The 20,783-nt window shown below is 44.1% G+C and overlaps 1 protein-coding gene across 1 annotated transcript in view; it reads right to left on the bottom strand.

Moving 5' to 3' along the window:
• The window catches only part of TMEM163 (transmembrane protein 163), a 527,822-nt gene that overhangs the window by 254,846 nt on the left and 252,193 nt on the right, over positions 1–20,783 (bottom strand). The window contains exon 4 of the mRNA XM_063933790.1: positions 13,922–14,013. Coding sequence (XP_063789860.1) covers positions 13,922–14,013 — 92 coding nt within the window. The remainder of the gene's footprint in view (positions 1–13,921; positions 14,014–20,783) is intronic.

The raw sequence follows: 20,783 nt of genomic DNA, 5'->3' as shown, positions 1-20,783 counted from the left end.
CACGTTCACTCACGGCCAAGTGATTGCAGGCAGGCAGACTATTGGCTGTTGACTTATCGTAATGATTCGCTATAGCGTAGCAGCGCTCGGGACCACGAGGAGATCACCAGCGATGCAGACGCTCACAACGTTAAACCTTTATATCTATACCTCTAATAATGAAATACACAGTAAACCTTAGTGTAGAGACAAAGTGTAAGTGCAACCTTGTGTAACCTGATTAACTACAAAGCTGTTTGAGCGTCACCGACGCTCAGAGAATACTTAACACTATAAAGAATACACAGATACCTGGGCTTAGGGTCCGAAGCCTATTATATGTATTATGACTATTATACTTGCAAAAGGAATCACAGTACAAATGATACACTACAATATAACATAAACCAACTAACCAGATAAACTACACAGGAAATACAATACAATACAATTTAAGGAAAATACGAGAGAAAGAGTAGAGAGAGAGAGATAGAGAGAGAGAGAGAGAGATGGCTCACAGTAAGACAATATGATTACGGAGAAAACTTACGCACAAGGGGAACGATCGCATGCGCCTCGATATCCAGCTCCCGATTATCAGCAATGAGAACCGTTGAAGAGAGTGAAGTTGGATATGGTCGGCCTGCTATTTATGCCCCACACACAATACAATTCAATGGTCCCTACAATCTCATTGTTCATTGGACACAAGAATTCGGCTTCGCATTATAACAAAAGGTCATAGGTTGATTCATACAGGTGGGCTGTGACTATTTCCAACTGCTCAGGTGGGAGGGAAACTGGGTTTCCCGCCGCATGGGTAATAAAGTGCAAATAAAGTAAATGTTCATAAACTTCTTATGTCCATAACTATTCGCACGAGCGATTGATCTGCTTCAAACCAACACCGGAATATTTCTAATTAAATATTCTTCCGATGGATACTAAACACCACTGTATTACTCCTATCTGACCCTTCGTATCAAACAAAGAGGGATTCCTCTGTTCATAAACATTCTATATTAACCAAACTTTCAGAATCTATCAAAGGGACCATGATCTACAAAATACATTATTAGTGAAAATATGTAATGATTGAGTCGCACGCTACAACCACATAAACTCTACCGTAAATACGCATACCATGCGCCTGCGGGTGCCCGCGACTGTGAGTATGCGCACGTACGGGAGAGCGTACGCATGCGCAGCACGGACCTGTGTGAGGTGCAAATATGGTAGTGTGCATAGAGATATTTTTCTGACTTTGACACAACATAAGGGTGGGTGGGAGGGCCTAAGGACAATTCCATCTTGCACCTCTTTTTTCTTTTCTTTTTCTTTGCATCATGTGCTGATTGGGGAGGGTTTTTTGGAAGGGACATCCTGCGTGACACTGCAGTGCCACTCCTAAATGGGCCCGGTGTTTGTGTCGGCCACTAGGGTCGCTAATCTTACTCACACAGTCAGCTACCTCATTGCGCCTCTTTTTTTCTTTGCGTCATGTGCTGTTTGGGGAGGGTTTTTTGGAAGGGACATCCTGCGTGACACTGCAGTGACACTCCTAGATGGGCCCGGTGTTTGTGTCGGCCACTAGGGTCGCTAATCTTACTCACACAGCTACCTCATTGCGCCTCTTTTTTTCTTTGCGTCATGTGCTGTTTGGGGAGGGTTTTTTGGAAGGGCCATCCTGCGTGACACTGCAGTGCCACTCCTAGATGGGCCCGGTGTTTGTGTCGGCCACTAGGGTCGCTAATCTTACTCACACAGCTACCTCATTGCGCCTCTTTTTTTCTTTGCGTCATGTGCTGTTTGGGGAGGGTTTTTTGGAAGGGACATCCTGCGTGACACTGCAGTGCCACTCCTAGATGGGCCCGGTGTTTGTGTCGGCCACTAGGGTCGCTTATCTTACTCACACAGCGACCTCGGTGCAAATTTTAGGACTAAAAATAATATTGTGAGGTGTGAGGTATTCAGAATAGACTGAAAATGAGTGTAAATTATGGTTTTTGAGGTTAATAATACTTTGGGATCAAAATGACCCCCAAATTCTATGATTTAAGCTGTTTTTTAGTGTTTTTTGAAAAAAACACCCGAATCCAAAACACACCCGAATCCGACAAAAAAAATTCGGTGAGGTTTTGCCAAAACGCGTTCGAACCCAAAACACGGCCGCGGAACCGAACCCAAAACCAAAACCCGAAAAATTTCAGGCGCTCATCTCTAGTTAATACCAGCCAAACTATGTAAAGTCCTTCCTGAATAAGGATCAAATATTAAGGCTGGAATCGTCAGTTCCTTATTCTGAATGTCCAAGAATATAAGGTGCACTTACTTCAAAGTCACAGGAGGTTTGCGGAGCTATCTCATGTCTGCCGGCAGACACCCGTTCTACAAACCTCCTGTGACTTTGAAGTAAGTGCACCTTATATTCTTGGACATTCAGAATAAGGAACTGACGAATATAAGCACCTATCAAATGAACCAATCGCTACCTAGCGTATCACTGATGTTTATTCATTGGACTAATTCCCTATATGATCAATGACTGTGGTATAACAACCACTCCTATATACCTATACGTACCTGAGGAATACAAAGATCTTCCAAGTGAATAAATCGCTACTTAGCGTATCACTGTGTTTTTTATGTTTATTGTCGTGTGTGATTGTCCTTGTGTATACCGGTATTAGGATCACTTTAGATTTTTAAGAATAGAGAGGACCTGAATATTAGGGTCCATTACACATACATGTATATATATATTTAAAATTTTTTTATCCTGTGCTAGGTTAATAAAATATTATTTTATTTTTAACTTATATTGGTGTTTGAGTAATTTATATTTCCATGAGCAGAGATTGCCATTGACCATCTATTCTATACCTGACAACATTAGCGCTGGGAGACATCTTATCTTTTTCTTTAGTGTTTTTGTGGGGATAGTGGAAATCCTCATTTTTCGCTCCATAGCAGCTTTAGTTGACCAGGCGAGGCACGACAGCGCAGTCCTCTATTCCTTGTTTTGTTAGTTATTGTTCATACTGTTGACTGGGTATAGTATCACGAGTTATACGGTGTGATTGGTGTGGCTGGTATGAGTCTTACCCGGGATTCCAAAATCCTTTCCTTATTGTGTCAGCTCTTCCGGGCACAGTATCCTAACTGAGGTCTGGAGGAGGGGCATAGAGAGAGGAGCCAGTGCACACCAGGTAGTCCTAAATCTTTCTTAGTTGTGCCCAGTCTCCTGCGGAGCCGCTATTCCCCATGGTCCTTACGGAGTTCCCAGCATCCACTACGGACTACGAGAAATAGAATTACCGGTGAGTAAATTCTTATTATTACTCAAGTGATAGTGATAATATGTATCATTTGTAAATAATATCTGTATAAATAATGAATTCTGATGTCATCACTAATGGATATTGAATGTCAATGCTTCTGTGTTTATTAGGAATACATATATCATAAGAAATAATGCACCCATATGACTATTAACTGGTAGTGTAATAAGCACATTGGGCCTGACTGCTGCTCGCAGGTCCGAATGCAGCTACATCTAACAAGCATTGGCGCATTTTGCCTGTACCATAGCCACTATATGAATCTTTGCTTATCTTCAGGGATTCTGAGTCGGACTCAGACATATCTCTTATGTTTCTCTCTGTCTGTGAAATTGGCGTTTCTGGGCGGCCACAGGTTGTGCGCACAGAAGAGAACAGTCTCAGAGTGTAGTAGCCTTGTCATTGGTATATAGCCAGCGTTACAGCATATTCAGAATTATGTGTATGCCGAGGTGACGCTTATTTCCTCATATCTTGCACCCAGCATAGGGTAGGTGTAAGTGCCAGGGAAAATGGTGATGTCTGCACCCGCTCCTACATGTAAAGTGGGGCGGTGCGATGCATACGGATCGGGGCGTGGGTAAAGTTACATTAGCATTCCAGTTACAATACTTTTGCATTCAGAGTGCATTTGGACCTGTGTGTGAATCAGGCCTATAGTGCTCTATGCTTATCCAGCTTTTCAAATCTTCCATGCCATCACCTTTCTTGTTAACTGTATTGCATTCCATAAAAAAACGTACTTTTCTTGCTAAACAACATATTTCTTTATAGGATGTGACTCTTGATACATTGATCATTCCCCCCAATCCCCTTTTTTTTCTAATCCCACTGCTTTGCACCCAAATTGTGAAGAACCGTGGATATCCCATATCAGTGGCAAACACAGGATTTGCATGGGGGGGTTTCCAGAACTGTGAGGAGCCAAGCACGGGGGTGGGGACTGAGGTGACCCAGTATATGATGGGTCCGTAAAACTAGTGTGTCTGTGTGTGTGTGTATGTATGTATGTATACATATATATATATATATATATATATCTACACACATATATATATATACCGTATAAACACCCCTCTCTCTCTCTCTATATATATATATATATATATATATACATACACATATACATAGCATATTAAACATGCATATATATATACAGTACACATATATATACACACATGTATATATATCATATGTGTGTGTGTTTATATGTATGTATATACATGTGTATATATGTATACACATGGATATATATGTACTATAGTTAAAGTAAAGTAAACTTTTTGTAAGTACTTATAAGTACCATCAGGAAGACAGGAGGCATAATAATAGTCATGCAGGACAAAAAACTAAAAAAAAAAAAAAAAAAAAATTTTTTTAGTGAGGGGGGTTTCTGGGTGCTCGGAAACCTCCCCTGCGTGCGCCACTGCATATTACAGGCTTATAGTTTGGGAAACACACCCCCAACTTTATGTTAGCTTCAGACATTGGCGCTGACTGCGCAGTATTGCGGCATTGCCCGGAATTCTCCTGGGTTTTTAATGTTGAGTAGAAACAGTTACATCACTGGGGAGGGGATGCGGTCAAGATCCCGCCGGACGGGATCCTGGTGGTCGGAATCCCGACACCGGGATCCCGACATATTCTCCCTCTGTGGGTGTCCACGACACCCATAGAGGGAGAATATATTAGTGTACCGAGCGTAGCGAAGCACCGGGCCCGCAACGGGCTGCGTTGCGCCCGCCTCCCTGTCAGGATTGTGCCGGTCGGGGTCCCGGTGCCGGTATTCCGACCGCCGGGATCTCGTGCTGATCCCCTGGAGAGGTTTAGTACTCAGACACTGCTAATGCCCCTTCAATGGAGCTTAAATAAAAACAGCAGCTAAGAATGATATCCAGCCTACAGACCGAGATGTTTAAAATCAAGGACATAACCTTATCGGGAGTTAGCAGTTCAATTGTATACATTAGAATATTTGGGTTCTCCTTTTACACCTATTTACAACTTTCATTTTAGATACAGTAAGTAGCTAACTGACAAATGTCCAGAATGTTGACCAGTTACTTTTCTAGATTATAGATTTGGTGTATTCCTAGTAAAACTGAATGTAACAGCTTTTCATTAGAAAAATGTTTTAGAATGTGTAAAGCCCCATACACACTATACAATATGAATGATAACAAGCTGTTTTTAAAGATCTATTGTTCATATGTCTAGTCTAGTTTGTATGCCTGAATGATGAACGATGCGTGCACCCACATGTCATTCTTGTTCAGGCATTATCTACCGAAAATGCAGCTCAACTTTAACTATATCGGTGAGCTGCATGTTCGAGGAGTGCGGGGGATGAAATCACTGAATGACATACTGGCGATCTCCCCTAATTAGCAATCAGTGATATAGTGCTGGTTGTTAACTAGAAGAGGTCACCCAGTGTGTACCCGACTTAAGTCTTTTCTACACTTTAGCTATTTTCGTAGCCAGTTCCTTAGAGCAAACCGTTGTCATTGTTGCTACTACTGTGCTTGATCTCGGTTATTCTTTTGCTGGAAGTTCTACATACTGTAGTTATCAACACGCTAAAGAGGAGGAAGATTAAAACAAAACATTGTTGTGAATAAAATACATTTCAATGGGGCGTGGCTTGGCGGCCATTAGAAGAGGACGTGGGACTTCAGGGCTCCCGACTACCTGCCTCAATTTCCACACCTCTGTCCTACCTGCACATTCCTCCCTGGTCCTGCAGCATCTACAGACGGTCTGGCAGCGATCACCCATCAGTGGATCGAGTCGGAGGAGCCGGAAGAGGCTGTTAGCCCCTCTGCTAGCTATCCCCCTTATTTTTACGGTTTCTCACTCAGGAGTATATTACACCTGGCACGTCACACTAACAGGGGACACTATCTGCGCATGAGAGAGGGATTTGAAGAACTTCCTCCCCCTTTCTGTTACCGGATAGCACCACACAGTCTCAGGGGCCTGATATCTGATTTTCCTTCACTTTCCAGTCCAGTAGTGATTTACCTCTGCTGCCTGGATTCTGGACTCCCCAGTCCCTTTGGGTCATTTACTTGATTGTGGATCTCTGCTATTTGACAATATTACTGTGTGCCCGCTCTCAGTACTCCTTCTTTTCCGCACTGTCTTTTATCTAATAATGCAGCCCTGACCACCTTATTTCCAGACCCAGAGCTTACTTCTCAATCAGTGGGTAATCTAATTATACTCTTTTACTACCTATAACTACTAAATACAGAAAATATATTGTGGTATTATGAGCTGTATGGCACCGAAAGTTACGAAAAAGGGGCCTCAGGAAATCTCGCATCACTTCCTTCGTCAAGGAGAGCAGCCCTCACCTCAATCTCCTACCAGCCCATCCCAGCCATCTGAGATGGACCGATCATCGTCACCTGCTACTAGAGGTGATATTCAGAACCTTCAGGCTCTTATACTGGACCTTAAAGAATCTTTTACCTCTGCTCTGCAAAAAGCTGTGGATGAACTCAAAGCGGACATGACAGAACTTTCATCCCATATCACTTCTCTTGAAACCCGAGTGGAAATGGTTCAGGAGGTCCAAGAACATATTGGCAATGACCTGCACTATTTCTACACTGAACTGGATCTCCTTTGGGACAAAAATGAAGATCTGGAAAATCGGGAGGAGCGTAACAACCTCCGTGTTCACAACGTTCCGGAGACAGTGGCCCCCAGTGATCTTGAACCCTACCTCCTTCGATTGTTTACCTACCTTCTACCATCTGTGGATGCCTCTGCTTTCCAAATTGAGAGGGCCCACAGAGCTCTACGGCCCAAACCGAGGGACACTGAACCCCCCAGAGATGTGATCCTTAAATTGCTTTCATTCAAGATTAAGAACCAGATCACTACGGCCAGTAGATCATCTTCCTGTATTCTGTTTGAGGGTTCGAAGCTCCAAATCTTCCAGGAACTAGCCCTCTCCACTGTAGCGAAGCGCAGGGATCTGCGCTCAGTGACTACACTGCTGAGAGAACATGGATATAAATACAAATGGGGATTTCTGTTCCGCCTTCAAGTGGAGATTAAAGGGAAACCCTATTATATAAAGACCCCCGACGAAGGAAAATATCTTCTTCGTAAACTGAACCTCAACTCTTCCTCCAGTCCGTCTCGCCTCGATGCTCGTGGCCAGGACTTTGTACCCTGAAACTTTTTCTTTGTAGTTGTATTTGTTTCTTTTCCATTATCTCCATTAGGTTGTATGTTATATCATGAACCACAGTCTGATATCGAACCTTTGGTATGTACAATATATATTACGTCTATTCACACATAGTGTTCTGATCTGTTCCTGTTAGCTACCACTAGTATAGTTCTAAGTTGATGCATATTTGGTTGCCGATAATACCCACTTTATTATTAAGTGCAATGTAGCATAATTGCTCTGGGTGGGAAATGTTGGCTCTCTGCCAGGCCTCACCACCCCTGATTTTAGGGATTATTTTATTTGTAGTTGTACATTTGATTTTGTGACTCGGGTTTACCCGCAAATTCTGAATCCCGTCCTCGAGCTCGCCCTTTTTTGTCAGAGCTCATTTACTGTAGTTGTCAACCTTACTTTTTGGCTGTACTAACTACTTCCCTCCTACCCTCACCACACTTCTGTTTTTTAGCTGTGATTATATTTTTTTTAGCAGAGTCCAGACGCCCTCCTCCCTTTTATATTATTTTTTTATTATTTTTTATTTTTTTCACCCATAACCATGCCGTTTACTTGTTTCACCATTAACAGTAAGGGCCTTAACACCCCACAGAAGCGCTCTCACTTGTTCCATTCCTTAAAGCGCCTTCGCGGCGATTGTGTTTTTCTTCAGGAAACCCACCTCAAGTCAGGGAATCATCCCTCGTTAGTCTCCAAACACTACCCGAATATATACTACTCTAATAATATTTCTAAACAGAATGGTGTAGCCATACTGCTCCACTCCACCTTTCCTTTCGTTCTCTCCGACTCCAAAAGTGCCCCCGAGGGTCGATTTCTTATTCTCAAGGGCAAGTTGGGACATGAGGAGGTCACCCTAGCCAACATTTATGCCCCTAATTCGGGCCACTCCCACTTTTTCAATAAGTTTTTTCATATCCTCTCTGAATTTAGAAGCGGTAAAACACTCTTGGGTGGAGATTTCAATACAGTCCAACTTCCCTCGCTAGACAAATCTGGTACTCATAATGATAGGTCTCAAATCCCTGGCTCCGCAGCTCTCCAGAAACATATGGCCGAGGCTGGTCTATCTGACAACTAGAGATCCCTCAATCCCTCAGTAAGGGACTATGGCCCTCATTCCGAGTTGTTCGCTCGCTAGCTGCTTTTAGCAGCATTGCAAATGCTAGGCCGCCGCCCTCTGGGAGTGTATCTTATCTTAGCAGAATTGCGAACGAAAGATTAGCAGAATTGCTACTAAAAATTTTCATGCAGTTTCTGAGTAGCTCCAGACCTACTCCTAGATTGCGATCACCTCAGTCCGTTTCGTTCCTGGTTTGACGTCACAAACACGCCCTGTGTTCGGCCAGCCACTCCCCCGTTTCTCCAGCCACTCCTGCGTTTTTACCTGGCACGCCTGCGTTTTTTAGCACACTCCCTGAAAACGGCCAGTTTCCGCCCAGAAACACCCACTTCCTGTCAATCACACTACGATCACTCGAGCGATTAAATAACGTTGCTCGAGCTTGTGCAAATCTTCCAAGTTTTGTGTTAAATTACTGAATGCATGCGCGCTGCGTACCATGCGTATGCGCATTTTCCACCTAATCGCTCCGTTGCGAAAAACGGCAACGAGCGAACAACTCGGAATGACCACCTATACTTTCTATTCTAATCCCCACGACACCTACTCTCGCATTGATCTCTTTCTTGGCTGCGCTTCCTTTTCTCAGACAGTGACTCACTCCTCTATTTCTCCTAACTCATGGTCTGACCACTCCATTCTAAAAGCTACTTTTGGGCTCCTGGGGTCCACTTCGGGTAGGCCCTCCTGGAGACTAAATGAAACCCTCCTGAAACTTCCTCAGTTTCAGGATATGGTGAAGGAACGCTTGCAGGAGTACTTTCTCCTTAACTATTCTGAGGCTACCCCTGTCCCCACGGTTTGGGAGGCACATAAGTCAGTGAATAGAGGCCATATTATCCAATTTGCCTCCCGCCGCAAAAAGTCTCAGGAAGCGATGATTATGCCTCTTAACTCAACTATTGCTTCCTTAAACCAAGAGCATAAGAGAACAATGTCCAAAAAAATTCTGTCCCAACTCTCTCAAAAACGGACAGAATTACAAGTGCTTCTAGCTGAACGAATTGAGAGGCGTCTCAGATGGGTCAATCAAATGTTTTATGATAAAAGTAATAAAGCACAGACCTTACTAGACCGTAGACTTAGATCTAAATGAGCATCACAGATTATCTCCGCGATCAAGGGCCCCTCTGGTGCTATGTCTTATAATCCTAAAGATATTAAAGGTGCGTTTGCTCATTACTATAAAGCTTTATATAACTTGTCTGCCCCGTCTGATACTGAATCTCATCTGCAGGAGATTCAACAATATTTGGACTCGTGTGTGCTTCCTAGTATTTCTGTATCTGCGGCCCGGGCCTTGGGTGTAGATATCACCGAGGAGGAACTCGCTAGAGCCCTTAAACCACAGAAACCGTCGAAGCCCTCCGTTCTTATTATGTCCTATTATAAATCGTTTCTACAGCAACTCTCTCCCCAGTTGATTCGCCTGTTCAATTCCATTCTACAGGGTGCTTCTTTTCATCTTGATTCTACGGCCTCCAGAATTATCATCATTCCCAAACCTGGGAAGGACCCCTTCCTTTGCACTAGCTATCGTCCCATTTCCCTGATCAACACAGACCTTAGACTCTTCGCCAAAATTTTGGCCACTAGGTTGACTGGTGTGCTGCCCTCTTTAATACACCCTGACCAAGTGGGCTTTATCCCTCAGCGCCAGGCCTCAGATAACACTAGACGAACTATAGATTTAATACATTACTCGACCACTCATTGGATTCCATCAGTAGTTTTAGCCTTAGACGCAGAAAAGGCGTTGGACCGCCTGTTATGGCCCTTTATGTTTGCCACACTAACTACAGTGGGTATCACAGGAAAATTTATGCAGGCCATACAAGCTCTATATTCTCATCCTTCTTCTGCAGTAATGACGAATGGTTTACACTCGTCACGTTTTGTTCTGAGAAACGGGACAAGGCAGGGATGCCTTCTCTCCCCTATTCTCTTTGCCATTTGCATCGAGCCATTGGCAGCTAGAATTAGAGCTAACTCTGATCTTAAGGGCATCAACGTGGGGGATGAACAATATAAAGTGTCTTTTTTTGCAGACGATATTCTCCTCACTTTGACTAATTCCTTACTGTCGCTCCCCAATCTTCAGTCTGAACTACAAACGTATGGCTCCCTTTCTGGGTACAAAGTCAATAGCTCTAAGTCTGAAGCCATGGCTCTTTGTGTCCCCTCACAACAACTCTCTGCACTCACTACCGCCTTTCCTTTTATTTGGTGTCCCTCAGCGATTCAATACCTTGGCATTTCCATCACTAAGTCATACTCTTCACTATACCAAGCAAACTATTCCCCCATGTTTCAAACATTGACGAAAGACTTATCACGTTATATCTTGCATTGGTAGAATTAATACGGTTAAAATGAATGTCCTTCCTAGACTGCTGTACCTTTTTCAGACCTTACCCATACCCATTCCGATCTCAGCTTTGGACTGCATGCAAGCCCTCTGCAATCGCTTCATCTGGGCACAGGGTAAATCGCGTATTCGTAGAACCATTCTGGCTAAGCCTGTCCCAAATGGTGGACTAGGTTTACCAATAATCCGCTCTTATTATTATGCTGCCCAGCTAAATCATATTGTATCACGGCACTCCGAACCCGGCCACAAACTATGGGTGGCTTTAGAAAATTGCGTGTTGCAGGGGGACGGTAGACGACATAGTTTGGATGCCCGGATCACTTAGAACAGCCTCGGCCTGTGTGATCCCGGCCATACGTTTTACTCTTAAAATTTGGGACAAACTTCGCCCCTCGTTGGATTTGGCTCAATTTCCTTCACCTATGTCCCCTATTTGGGACCATCTCCGATTTCCTCCGGGATCAGATGGACATATGGCTTCCTTCTGGCGGAATCTACGTATTACCAGATTTAAGCATGTAAAGGGCCAATTTGCTCCATCCTCGTTTACTGTCCTGCAAGCTACGCACTCAATCCCTGCCTCTCGCCACTTTCAATACAACCAAATTATGAGTTTCGTTAACTCGCAATTCCCCTCTAGTAAGTTTTGTACGGTGTCTCCCTTTGAACGGCCTCTGTTCCTACTAATAGGTCGCTAAGGTAATATTTCTGTTATTTACCATTCCATCCTGGCCCCAGACCATAGCCGGCCCTAACCAATATGATGCCCTAGGCAAGATTTTGGCTGGTGCCCCCTAGCACCACCGCTGGTTCTGCCTCTGACCTTGCACCTCTTTCCCAGCACCCTCATCCCTCACCCATAGCAGTCCTTGTACCCCCTATATTTTAAATAGGAACAGTTCGCACATTTGACGCACAGCCCAAAAAGGGGCATCTTCTTGCTGGGAAGGGGCATGGCCACACAATAGTAACCCCAATTCCAATTACGCCACACAGTACTGCAACTTTATTCACATTTTATCTTGCGATAGTGTCCATAATTCATATTACATCCCACAGTAGTATCACTTTACCTTATAAACATTACTCCTCACAGTAGAGCCCCTTATTCACATTACATCACACTGAATTGCTCCTTATTCACATTACACCACACCTTATTGCTCTTTATTCACATTAGACGACACAGTAGTGCCCTTTCTATTTGCAACGCCACATAGTAGAGCACCTTATACACATAATGCCACACATTAGTAATGCAGTTATACACAATTCCACACAGTAATGCCCCTTACACATATGAGACACATTAATGTCCTTATAAACATAATGCACCTTACACATTATGACAACCTTTATTAATGCCCTTTTACACATAATGTCCCTTACACATATGCCGCACATTATTAATGCCCTTATACACATAATGACACACATAGTGCCCCCTACACATTTGCTGCACATTATTAGTGCCCCTATACACATAATGACACACATACAGTAGTACCCTGTTACACATATGCTGCACATTATTAATGCCCTTATACACATAATGACACACATAGTGGCCCTTTACACATATGTTGCACATTATTAATGCATTTTTACATGACACACATATTCTGAACACTACTGCACAACCAACCCACTCACATGTACACAGCACTCACACTTCCACTAACACTGTGACCTCTGCCTCTGCTTGGATACAGATGTGTCCTCACAAATCTTGCATCAATGCTAACGTCGGGCACTTTTTATTTAATGAAAATGCATCTTATTTGCATTGCTATGTGGCTAGGATGCACAAGCAGCTTCTGCTAATTAAACTGATATGCAGCATGCCAATATACTGTGTGAGACTGTGGCTGTATCTGCATATGAAATGCTACATACAGAATATAGGCATGCCGCATATCATTTTAATCAGCAGAAGCTGATGATACCCCTAGGCATATCAAATGCCCTAGGCAATTGCCTAGTTTGCCTATGCCTATAGCCGGCTCTGCCCCAGACCCTCCTGACCGTGAACCCCACAAACTAGCATGGGAGCCAGATCTCCCGTCCAATTTTGACAGAATTGACCCGCCATTAGGACTAGAATCGCCAAAGCCTCCATTAGCGTAACTATCAGAGAGACGTGTTACAAAGTATACACTAGTGGTATATGGTACCCTCCAAGCTCCACGCCATTTTTCCTTTGACCTCAAATCTTTGCTGGAGAAATTGTGGGGAGGTTGGTTCATTCCCTCATGTATGGTGGTATTGCCCGGTAATTCGGATTTCCTGGGAGCAAGTGTGGGCGCTTCTATCGCAGATTTTGGAGTCTCCAATACCAGGTAACATTGCCACTGCTTTATTATGTGCCCCGGTCCCATCAGTTAGCAAGCATCAGGAAAAGCTTACTGTCCATGTAGGCAATGCAGCTAAATCCCTCATAGCCAAACATTGGAAATCCACAATGGCGCCTTCAACTACTGCCCTTTTTAACCGTATTCACTTTGTTGCTTCAATGGAATACATCACCAGTTTACAAACTAGCACTGTACGGACCTTCCACAAAATATGGTCCCCCTGGTACCTTTTCCGTTCCTCCCACCTCCCTGGACTCTGCTGATATTCCTCTGTTTTTATGTACTTTATCTTTTTTGCCCTCAGAGTATTATCCCTTTTCAATTTCTTTACTTTCCGTGCATTGATTAGTTAATTTGTTTTGTTGTGTATTCTATGTCTTTGTGTACTCTCTGCTACTTATTGCTGCTGTGTTGGTCATATTTTACGGTACACCTTTGTATTGACTTTTTTCTCTTCTTAAAATAAAAATATTGTTTTAAAATAAATTTCAATGTTCAATACTATACTACCAGTAATTTATTAAAAATAAGGAAATTGGTACTCACAAGTATTCTCTGTGGGCTGAGTGTACAGCAGCAGCATTACTGTAGCGCCACAAGACTATAACTGATGAAAAAACATCCAGAACAGCATCAAACTGAAAAATAAAACAGAGAACTACTTAAACATACATACTGTATATCTACATTTACTTCTCTTCGTGTACCAGAACATATAACATGTGAAACCCAAACATTCTGTAGATCCCATAAAAGGGATGGGACACACCGCAATTCCATAAGTAGACAGCAATAGGTAGCTTTGCTGCCTCATACACTGGGGTCATGTGTAAGCTTCCAACCGAGGCCCTATCTGTGTGGAGTCTGTATGTTCTCCCCATGCTTGTGTTGGTTTCCTCCATGTACTCTAATTTCCACCCATAATCCAAAAATATACTGGTAGATTAATTGGTTTATGACAGTAATTATTAACCATAGTATGTATGTGTGTGCAAAATGATAGGGAATAAGGATTGTAAGATCCACTGCATAATGGACTGATGTGAATGACTAATATATTATCTGTAACGTGCTGTGTAATATTTGTGAAAAATATAAATATCTGCTAGCAAAATAATAAAATTAAGTACAGAGCTGACCACATGTCTGTGAATATATTAAGAATACATTTATGTGCATGCTTTGTGTGAAACATATTGTATATATAAAGAAATCACTCCAGACATTTCACAGCAGTGAAGCCAGGCCAGTGTCATACTGGATGACAGGAAGTCAGAGGGTCCATTTCTAGGAGACGGATGGAGGTGGAGACAGTCACTACATCACCATGCCTCTTGCATGACTTAAGGCCCATACACACTTGCCGCTAAAATGAGCAACGGCGCTCATTTTCCCCCTCCCTGAGCGACGTCGCTCATTTTATCGGCAAGTGTGTATGCCGCCAGCGATGACCGATGCGCAGCCCCGTGGGTCGGCAACGATCTTCGCTGTCGGCAGTGCATGCATGCAGGATCTGGACTATCGTCTAGGACCTGCATGCACAGCTGGCAGAGGCGTGACATCACTGAACGATATGAGCGGTCATATCGCTCAGTGTGTACAGTCAGCCGCCGACCGGCCGGTCCAGGAGGGGAAACATTAGACGACGTCTCTCATAGAGCGACATCGTCTAATGTGTACGGACCTTAAGAATGCCTACCACTGCCATCTGAAATAAACTATGAAGTACTGCAGGATGAAACCATAAGACACAGGGGGTAATTCAGACCTGATCATAGCAGCTGGGCAAAACTATGGGGGTCATTCCAAATTGTTCGCTCGCTAGCATATTTTAGCAGCATTGCACATGCTAGGCCGCCGCCCTCTGTATCTTAGCTTAGCAGTATTGCGTACGAAAGATTACCAGAATTGCGAATAGAAATTTCTTAGCAGTTTCTGAGTAGCTCCAGATCAGCTCAGGCCGTTTCGTTCCTGGTTTGACGTCACACACACACCCAGCGTTCGACCAGCCACTCCCCCGTTTCTCCAGACACTCCTGCGTTTTTCCCTGACACGCCTGCGTTTTTCCACACACTCCCAGAAAACGTCCAGTTTCCGCCCAGAAACACCCACTTCCTGTCAATCACACTCCGATCACTTCAACGATTAAATTTCTTTGCTCGTACGTGAGTAAATTTACTAAGTTTTGTGCTAAAATACTTACCGCATGCGCACTGCGAACCATGCGCATGCGCATTTTTGCCTTAATCGCTCCGTTGCGAAAATCGGCAACGAGCGAACAACTCGGAATGACCCCCTATGTGCACTGCAGGTGTGGCAGATATAACATGTGCGGAGAGAGTTAGATTTGGGTGGGTTATTTTGTTTCTGTGCAGAGTAAATACTGGCTGCTTAATTTTTACACTGCAATTTAGATTTCAGTTTGAAGACACCCCACCCAAATCTAACTCTCTCTGCACATGTTATGTCTCCCCCCCCCCCCCCCCCCTGCAGTGCACATGGGTGGTCATTCCGAGTTAATCGCTTGCTAGCAGTTTTTAGCAGCCGTGCAAACGCTATGCCGCTGCCCACTGGGAGTGTATTTTAGCTTAGCAGAAGTGCGAACGAAGGGATCGCAGAGTGGCTACAAAATATTTTTGTGCAGTTTCAGAGTAGCTTCAAACCTACTCAGCGCTTGCGATCACTTCAGACCATTCAGTTCCTGATTTGACGTCACAAACACGCCCTGCGTTTCCCCAGCCACGCTTGCGTTTTTCCTGGCACGCCTGCGTTTTTACCAACACACCCTGAAAACGGTCAGTTTACACCCAGAAACGCCCTCTTCCTGTCAATCACCCTGCGGCTGCCTGTGCGACTGAAAAGCATCGCTAGACCCTGTGTAAAACTACATAGTTCGTTGTAATAGTACGCCGTGCGTGTGCATTGCGCCGCATACGCATGCGCAGAAGTGTCATTTTTTTTGCCTTATCGCTGCACAGCGAACGAATGCAGCTTGCGATCAACTCGAAATGACCACCATGGTTTTGCCCAACTGCTAACAAATTTGCTGCTACGATCAGGTCTGAATTACCACCACTGTCACACAGAAATGCTGATTCTGAGATAGATGGATAGATCCATACTTGCGGAATCTCCCGCAGCAGACAGGAGGCTCCCGGAAATCGTGTGGCACTCCTGGCCACCTGTAAAAGTGGGCAAGTCTGCTGCATCCCGCTCACCCCCTGCCCGCAACCCCCCACAGGTGTCTTCTGCATTCAGACATATGAACCCCCTCCTTAGCCTATGAATTAGTACATTAGCATAAGGTAGTAAATTTGACTTCTGTGGCTGTCCGCAACTACAGCCACTTTTTTGTGACCTGGAATCAGCCCCAGAGAGTGCATCGAGCCAAATAAAAACACAGTTACTACTAAGTATGGACCTTGACAATAATATCTCACAGAGCTACAACATGCTAGTGTACCTTAGCTAATAATGGCCCTCATTCCGAGTCGTTCGCTCGGTATTTTTCATCGCATCGCAGTGAAATTCCGCTTAGTGCGCATGCGCAATATTCGCACTGCGACTGCGCCAAGTATCTTTGCTATGAAGAAAGTATTTTTACTCACGGCTTTTTCATCGCTCCGGCGATCGTAATGTGATTGACAGGAAATGGGTGTTACTGGGCGGAAACACGGCGTTTTATGGGCGTGTGGCTGAAAACGCTACCGTTTCCGGAAAAAACGCAGGAGTGGCCGGAGAAACGGGGGAGTGGTTGGGCGAACGCTGGGTGTGTTTGTGACGTCAAACCAGGAACGACAAGCACTGAACTGATCGCACAGGCAGAGTAAGTCTGAAGCTACTCTAAAACTGCAAAGTAGTTAGTAATCGCAATATTGCGAATACATCGGTCGCAATTTTAAGATGCTAAGATTCACTCCCAGTAGGCGGCGGCTTAGCGTGTGTAACTCTGCTAAATTCGCCTTGCGACCGATCAACTCGGAATGAGGGCCAATGTGTGTATAATTTCCCTCCTATTATAATTTATTTGGATTCCTCTCACATACAATATCACTGTAACAGCACCACATAAACACGTGGCATGTAATATTACCATTAACGCTATATATTCACCACAATTGTCGTGTTCATTTTTCAATATAATGAGGAAACCTTTTGAGTTGTAATTGTTCTATACATTATAATCCAGTTTTGCAAATTATGTGTTAGAAATAAATAATGTGCTTCTTTTTAACGAGAGCTTTTAAACAGTGGCCAAAGTTTTTAATGAACAGGAAAAGCAACAGTGACCACTGCAGGCTATAGGTACAATGGGGTAGGCTTACAGGAATGGGGTGGAGTCAGATGTAAGCACCCCTTTTCTCCTAACACCAATAAACAGGGGCTAAAGAAAGCCTAATTATAATGTATTCATTTACAGCCGTGTAAATGTGTCCATGCATACCAAAATAATATAAATACTGTATGACCAAAAGAATGAAAAAGCCTAAATTGTTTGTTTGTTTCCTTACATTTCATCTCTTAAAATATGCATCTAAATGAAAATAAAGTTTTAGCAATTCCCCATGAGAAAAAAGACAATTGGTAATCTCAAATAATACAAAGCATTGGATATGTTTAGAATAGCCCTATTGTGGCAAAGAAAGCAGCAATTACAATTTATTCATTTATTTAAGTAGCTCTGGTGAATACTGCAGTTGGCTGTTGCCCAGACCACAAGGGATTACTTATTAACTGCATTCAAAATCACAGTTCTGAATAATTTATAAGAGTCATTTAATAAATCAGTGATCCATTCTCAGATACCGCTGCTTTATGCAAAGACCATCAGGTACTCATGTGTGTCTGGCACTGACAGGCTATGTACAGGTGAAGTGACTTCAGTTAATAGGACTGCTATCACTTTGAGTAATAAGATTCCAGTGTATGGATGCGCATTGTAATTTTATGTTCCTCTCAATTAACAATGGCAAAATAAAGCTAGCTGTGTGCTGGACTGTGTCTCCATTAAAGGCCCATATAGACGGGCTCTCCCTCCCGCTCAGCACAGCGCGATGTGTGCTGAGCGTGCGGGGGGAGACAGGGGGGTGGGGTGAAGTGAAGTGAGCACCAGCGATAGCGATGCGCGGGGCTGCACATCGCTATCGCTGTAGGGGGTACACACGGAGTGATAATGCTTAAATTCTAAGCAATCTAGTCAGATTGCTTAGAATATCGCTCCGTGAGTACCCCCCTTAAGAGTTTTATCTAAAGTAGAAATTTCCTACTTCCTAAGATTACCACCATGGCACAGTTTGTGTGGCGATTTAAAGGTGCTGAGACAGGGGTGTTTTAAGAGAGGAGGAGGCCCGTGTTCAGACTCCTCCTTTCGGGCCCCCTCCTCTCTGCCTTTAGCGCTGTAGAGTCTGAGCACTAGAGGGCTCAGACGCTACTGCGCGTGTGCAGATCTCCGGTAAAATGGAGCCGCTGCCATTTTCCCTGAGATTTCTCTACTGCGCATGCGCAGAACTCCGTGAAAATGGCCGCTGAGCCATTTTCACTGTGTTCTAATAGCGCTGTGGATGCCGACGCTGGACTTCGGAGGGTTGAGTATTTTAAAAATGGGTGCAGTGTGTGCGGTGGGGCCCCCTCTGGACTCAGGGGCTCGTGTGCACTGCACACACTGCACCCATTATAGAAACGCCAGTGTGCTAAGAGTTCCAGTGCCCAACATTGGGCTCGATTCAGTATGGGTTGTAGCTGTGCGAAAAATTGCACAACTACAACCCTTTACACTGACATGCGGGGGGATGCCCCGTCACCGCCCCCTGCCAGGACTTAAACTGCATTCTGAAGAGAATGCAGTTTGAGACCTTGCATATGCGCGCACCGGCGTGCGCGCATGCGCAGATGTTCTGAAATCGCCTAATAACAATTTCAGCACAATAGCGGCCGATGCTGAATCAGCCCCACAGTCTCCGCTCTCTTGCTCTCAGTGATAACCTGGAAGGTCAGTAAGAGTCATTTACAAACCGCAAAAGTATAGAACTTCAACTAAAATATTCTTCTTGCATTCTTCTGATACGTAGGACCAAAAGTAAAGAAGAATTCAGCTTTCTATAGCAATTATTGTCCCCAGTCACAGACATACAACAGCACAGTTCAGTGATTTTACTATAAGAGTGTTGAGTGTGAAAATATGCCTAAGGGCCTTAATCAGCTTAAATTGAAGTGCTGGGGGCTGTAGAGTACAGGAAAGTACAGTACAGATCAAGGCCGTCCAGCATGCTAATGGCGACCAGCGATGAGATCACAATTAAACTATGATCACATCGCTATATAAGGGAAGCCCCCCTGCCTCCGCAGCCTGGCTGGAAAGGCAGTCGGGCCGCCACCATGTTTGCCGTCACAGCGGGTGCGTGTGATGTCACGTAGCCACTCCAAAAACCGCACTGGCCTGCCCACATTTTCGCCGGCCTGCCCCCACAATGCTGTGTTGCTGCCCACGACCACATCTCTCTGCCACGCACACACAGTGCCATGGGAACTGAGGAAATGAGAACGTATCTCAGATGCATTCACTGCTGAATAGGACCATAAGTAACTAGTTGCAACCAATCAATGGGGGTAAACCAAGACAAAAGATATATTCCAAACCGCGCTAATTATAGTGGCCGCCTATGTACTTTCAAAGAAATCCTTCACCAAGATTCTAAAAACACAAATTTTTCACACCAAGTAGAAAGGACATATGGCGCTACCATAGATTTTTACACCTCTTACACAATTATAAAGTCCCAAAGATTCTAAAAATTTGATACTTAATACAAATACATCCTTTTGAGATGGAGATCCGTAAATCTATAAAATGAAAAAAGGGAAACAATAGTGCAACACCAGATGATATTCAGCCTTATCAATCCCCTTTATTAGTTCCACTCACATGGAAAAGGAATATAGGGGGTCATTCCGAGTTGTTCGCTCGGTAAATTTCTTCGCATCGCAGCGATTTTCCGCTTAGTGCGCATGCGCAATGTCCGCACTGCGACTGCGCCAAGTAAATTTGCTATGCAGTTAGGAATTTTACTCACGGTTTTTTCTTCGTTCTGGTGTTCGTAATGTGATTGACAGGAAGTGGGTGTTTCTGGGCGGAAAGCTGGCCGTTTTATGGGTGTGTGTGAAAAAACGCTACCGTTTCTGGGAAAAACGCGGGAGTGGCTGGAGAAACGGAGGAGTGTCTGGGCGAACGCTGGGTGTGTTTGTGACGTCAAACCAGGAACGACAAGCACTGAACTGATCGCAGATGCCGAGTAAGTCTCGAGTCACTCAGAAACTGCACAGAGATGTCTTTTCGCAATATTGCAAATCTTTTGTTCACAATTTTAAGAAGCTAAGATTCACTCCCAGTAGGCGGCGGCTTAGCGTGTGC

Source organism: Pseudophryne corroboree, chromosome 7, assembly GCF_028390025.1.
Source record: "Pseudophryne corroboree isolate aPseCor3 chromosome 7, aPseCor3.hap2, whole genome shotgun sequence".
Taxonomy (NCBI): Eukaryota; Metazoa; Chordata; class Amphibia; order Anura; family Myobatrachidae; genus Pseudophryne; species Pseudophryne corroboree.
This window is presented reverse-complemented; position numbering and strand designations above follow the sequence as displayed.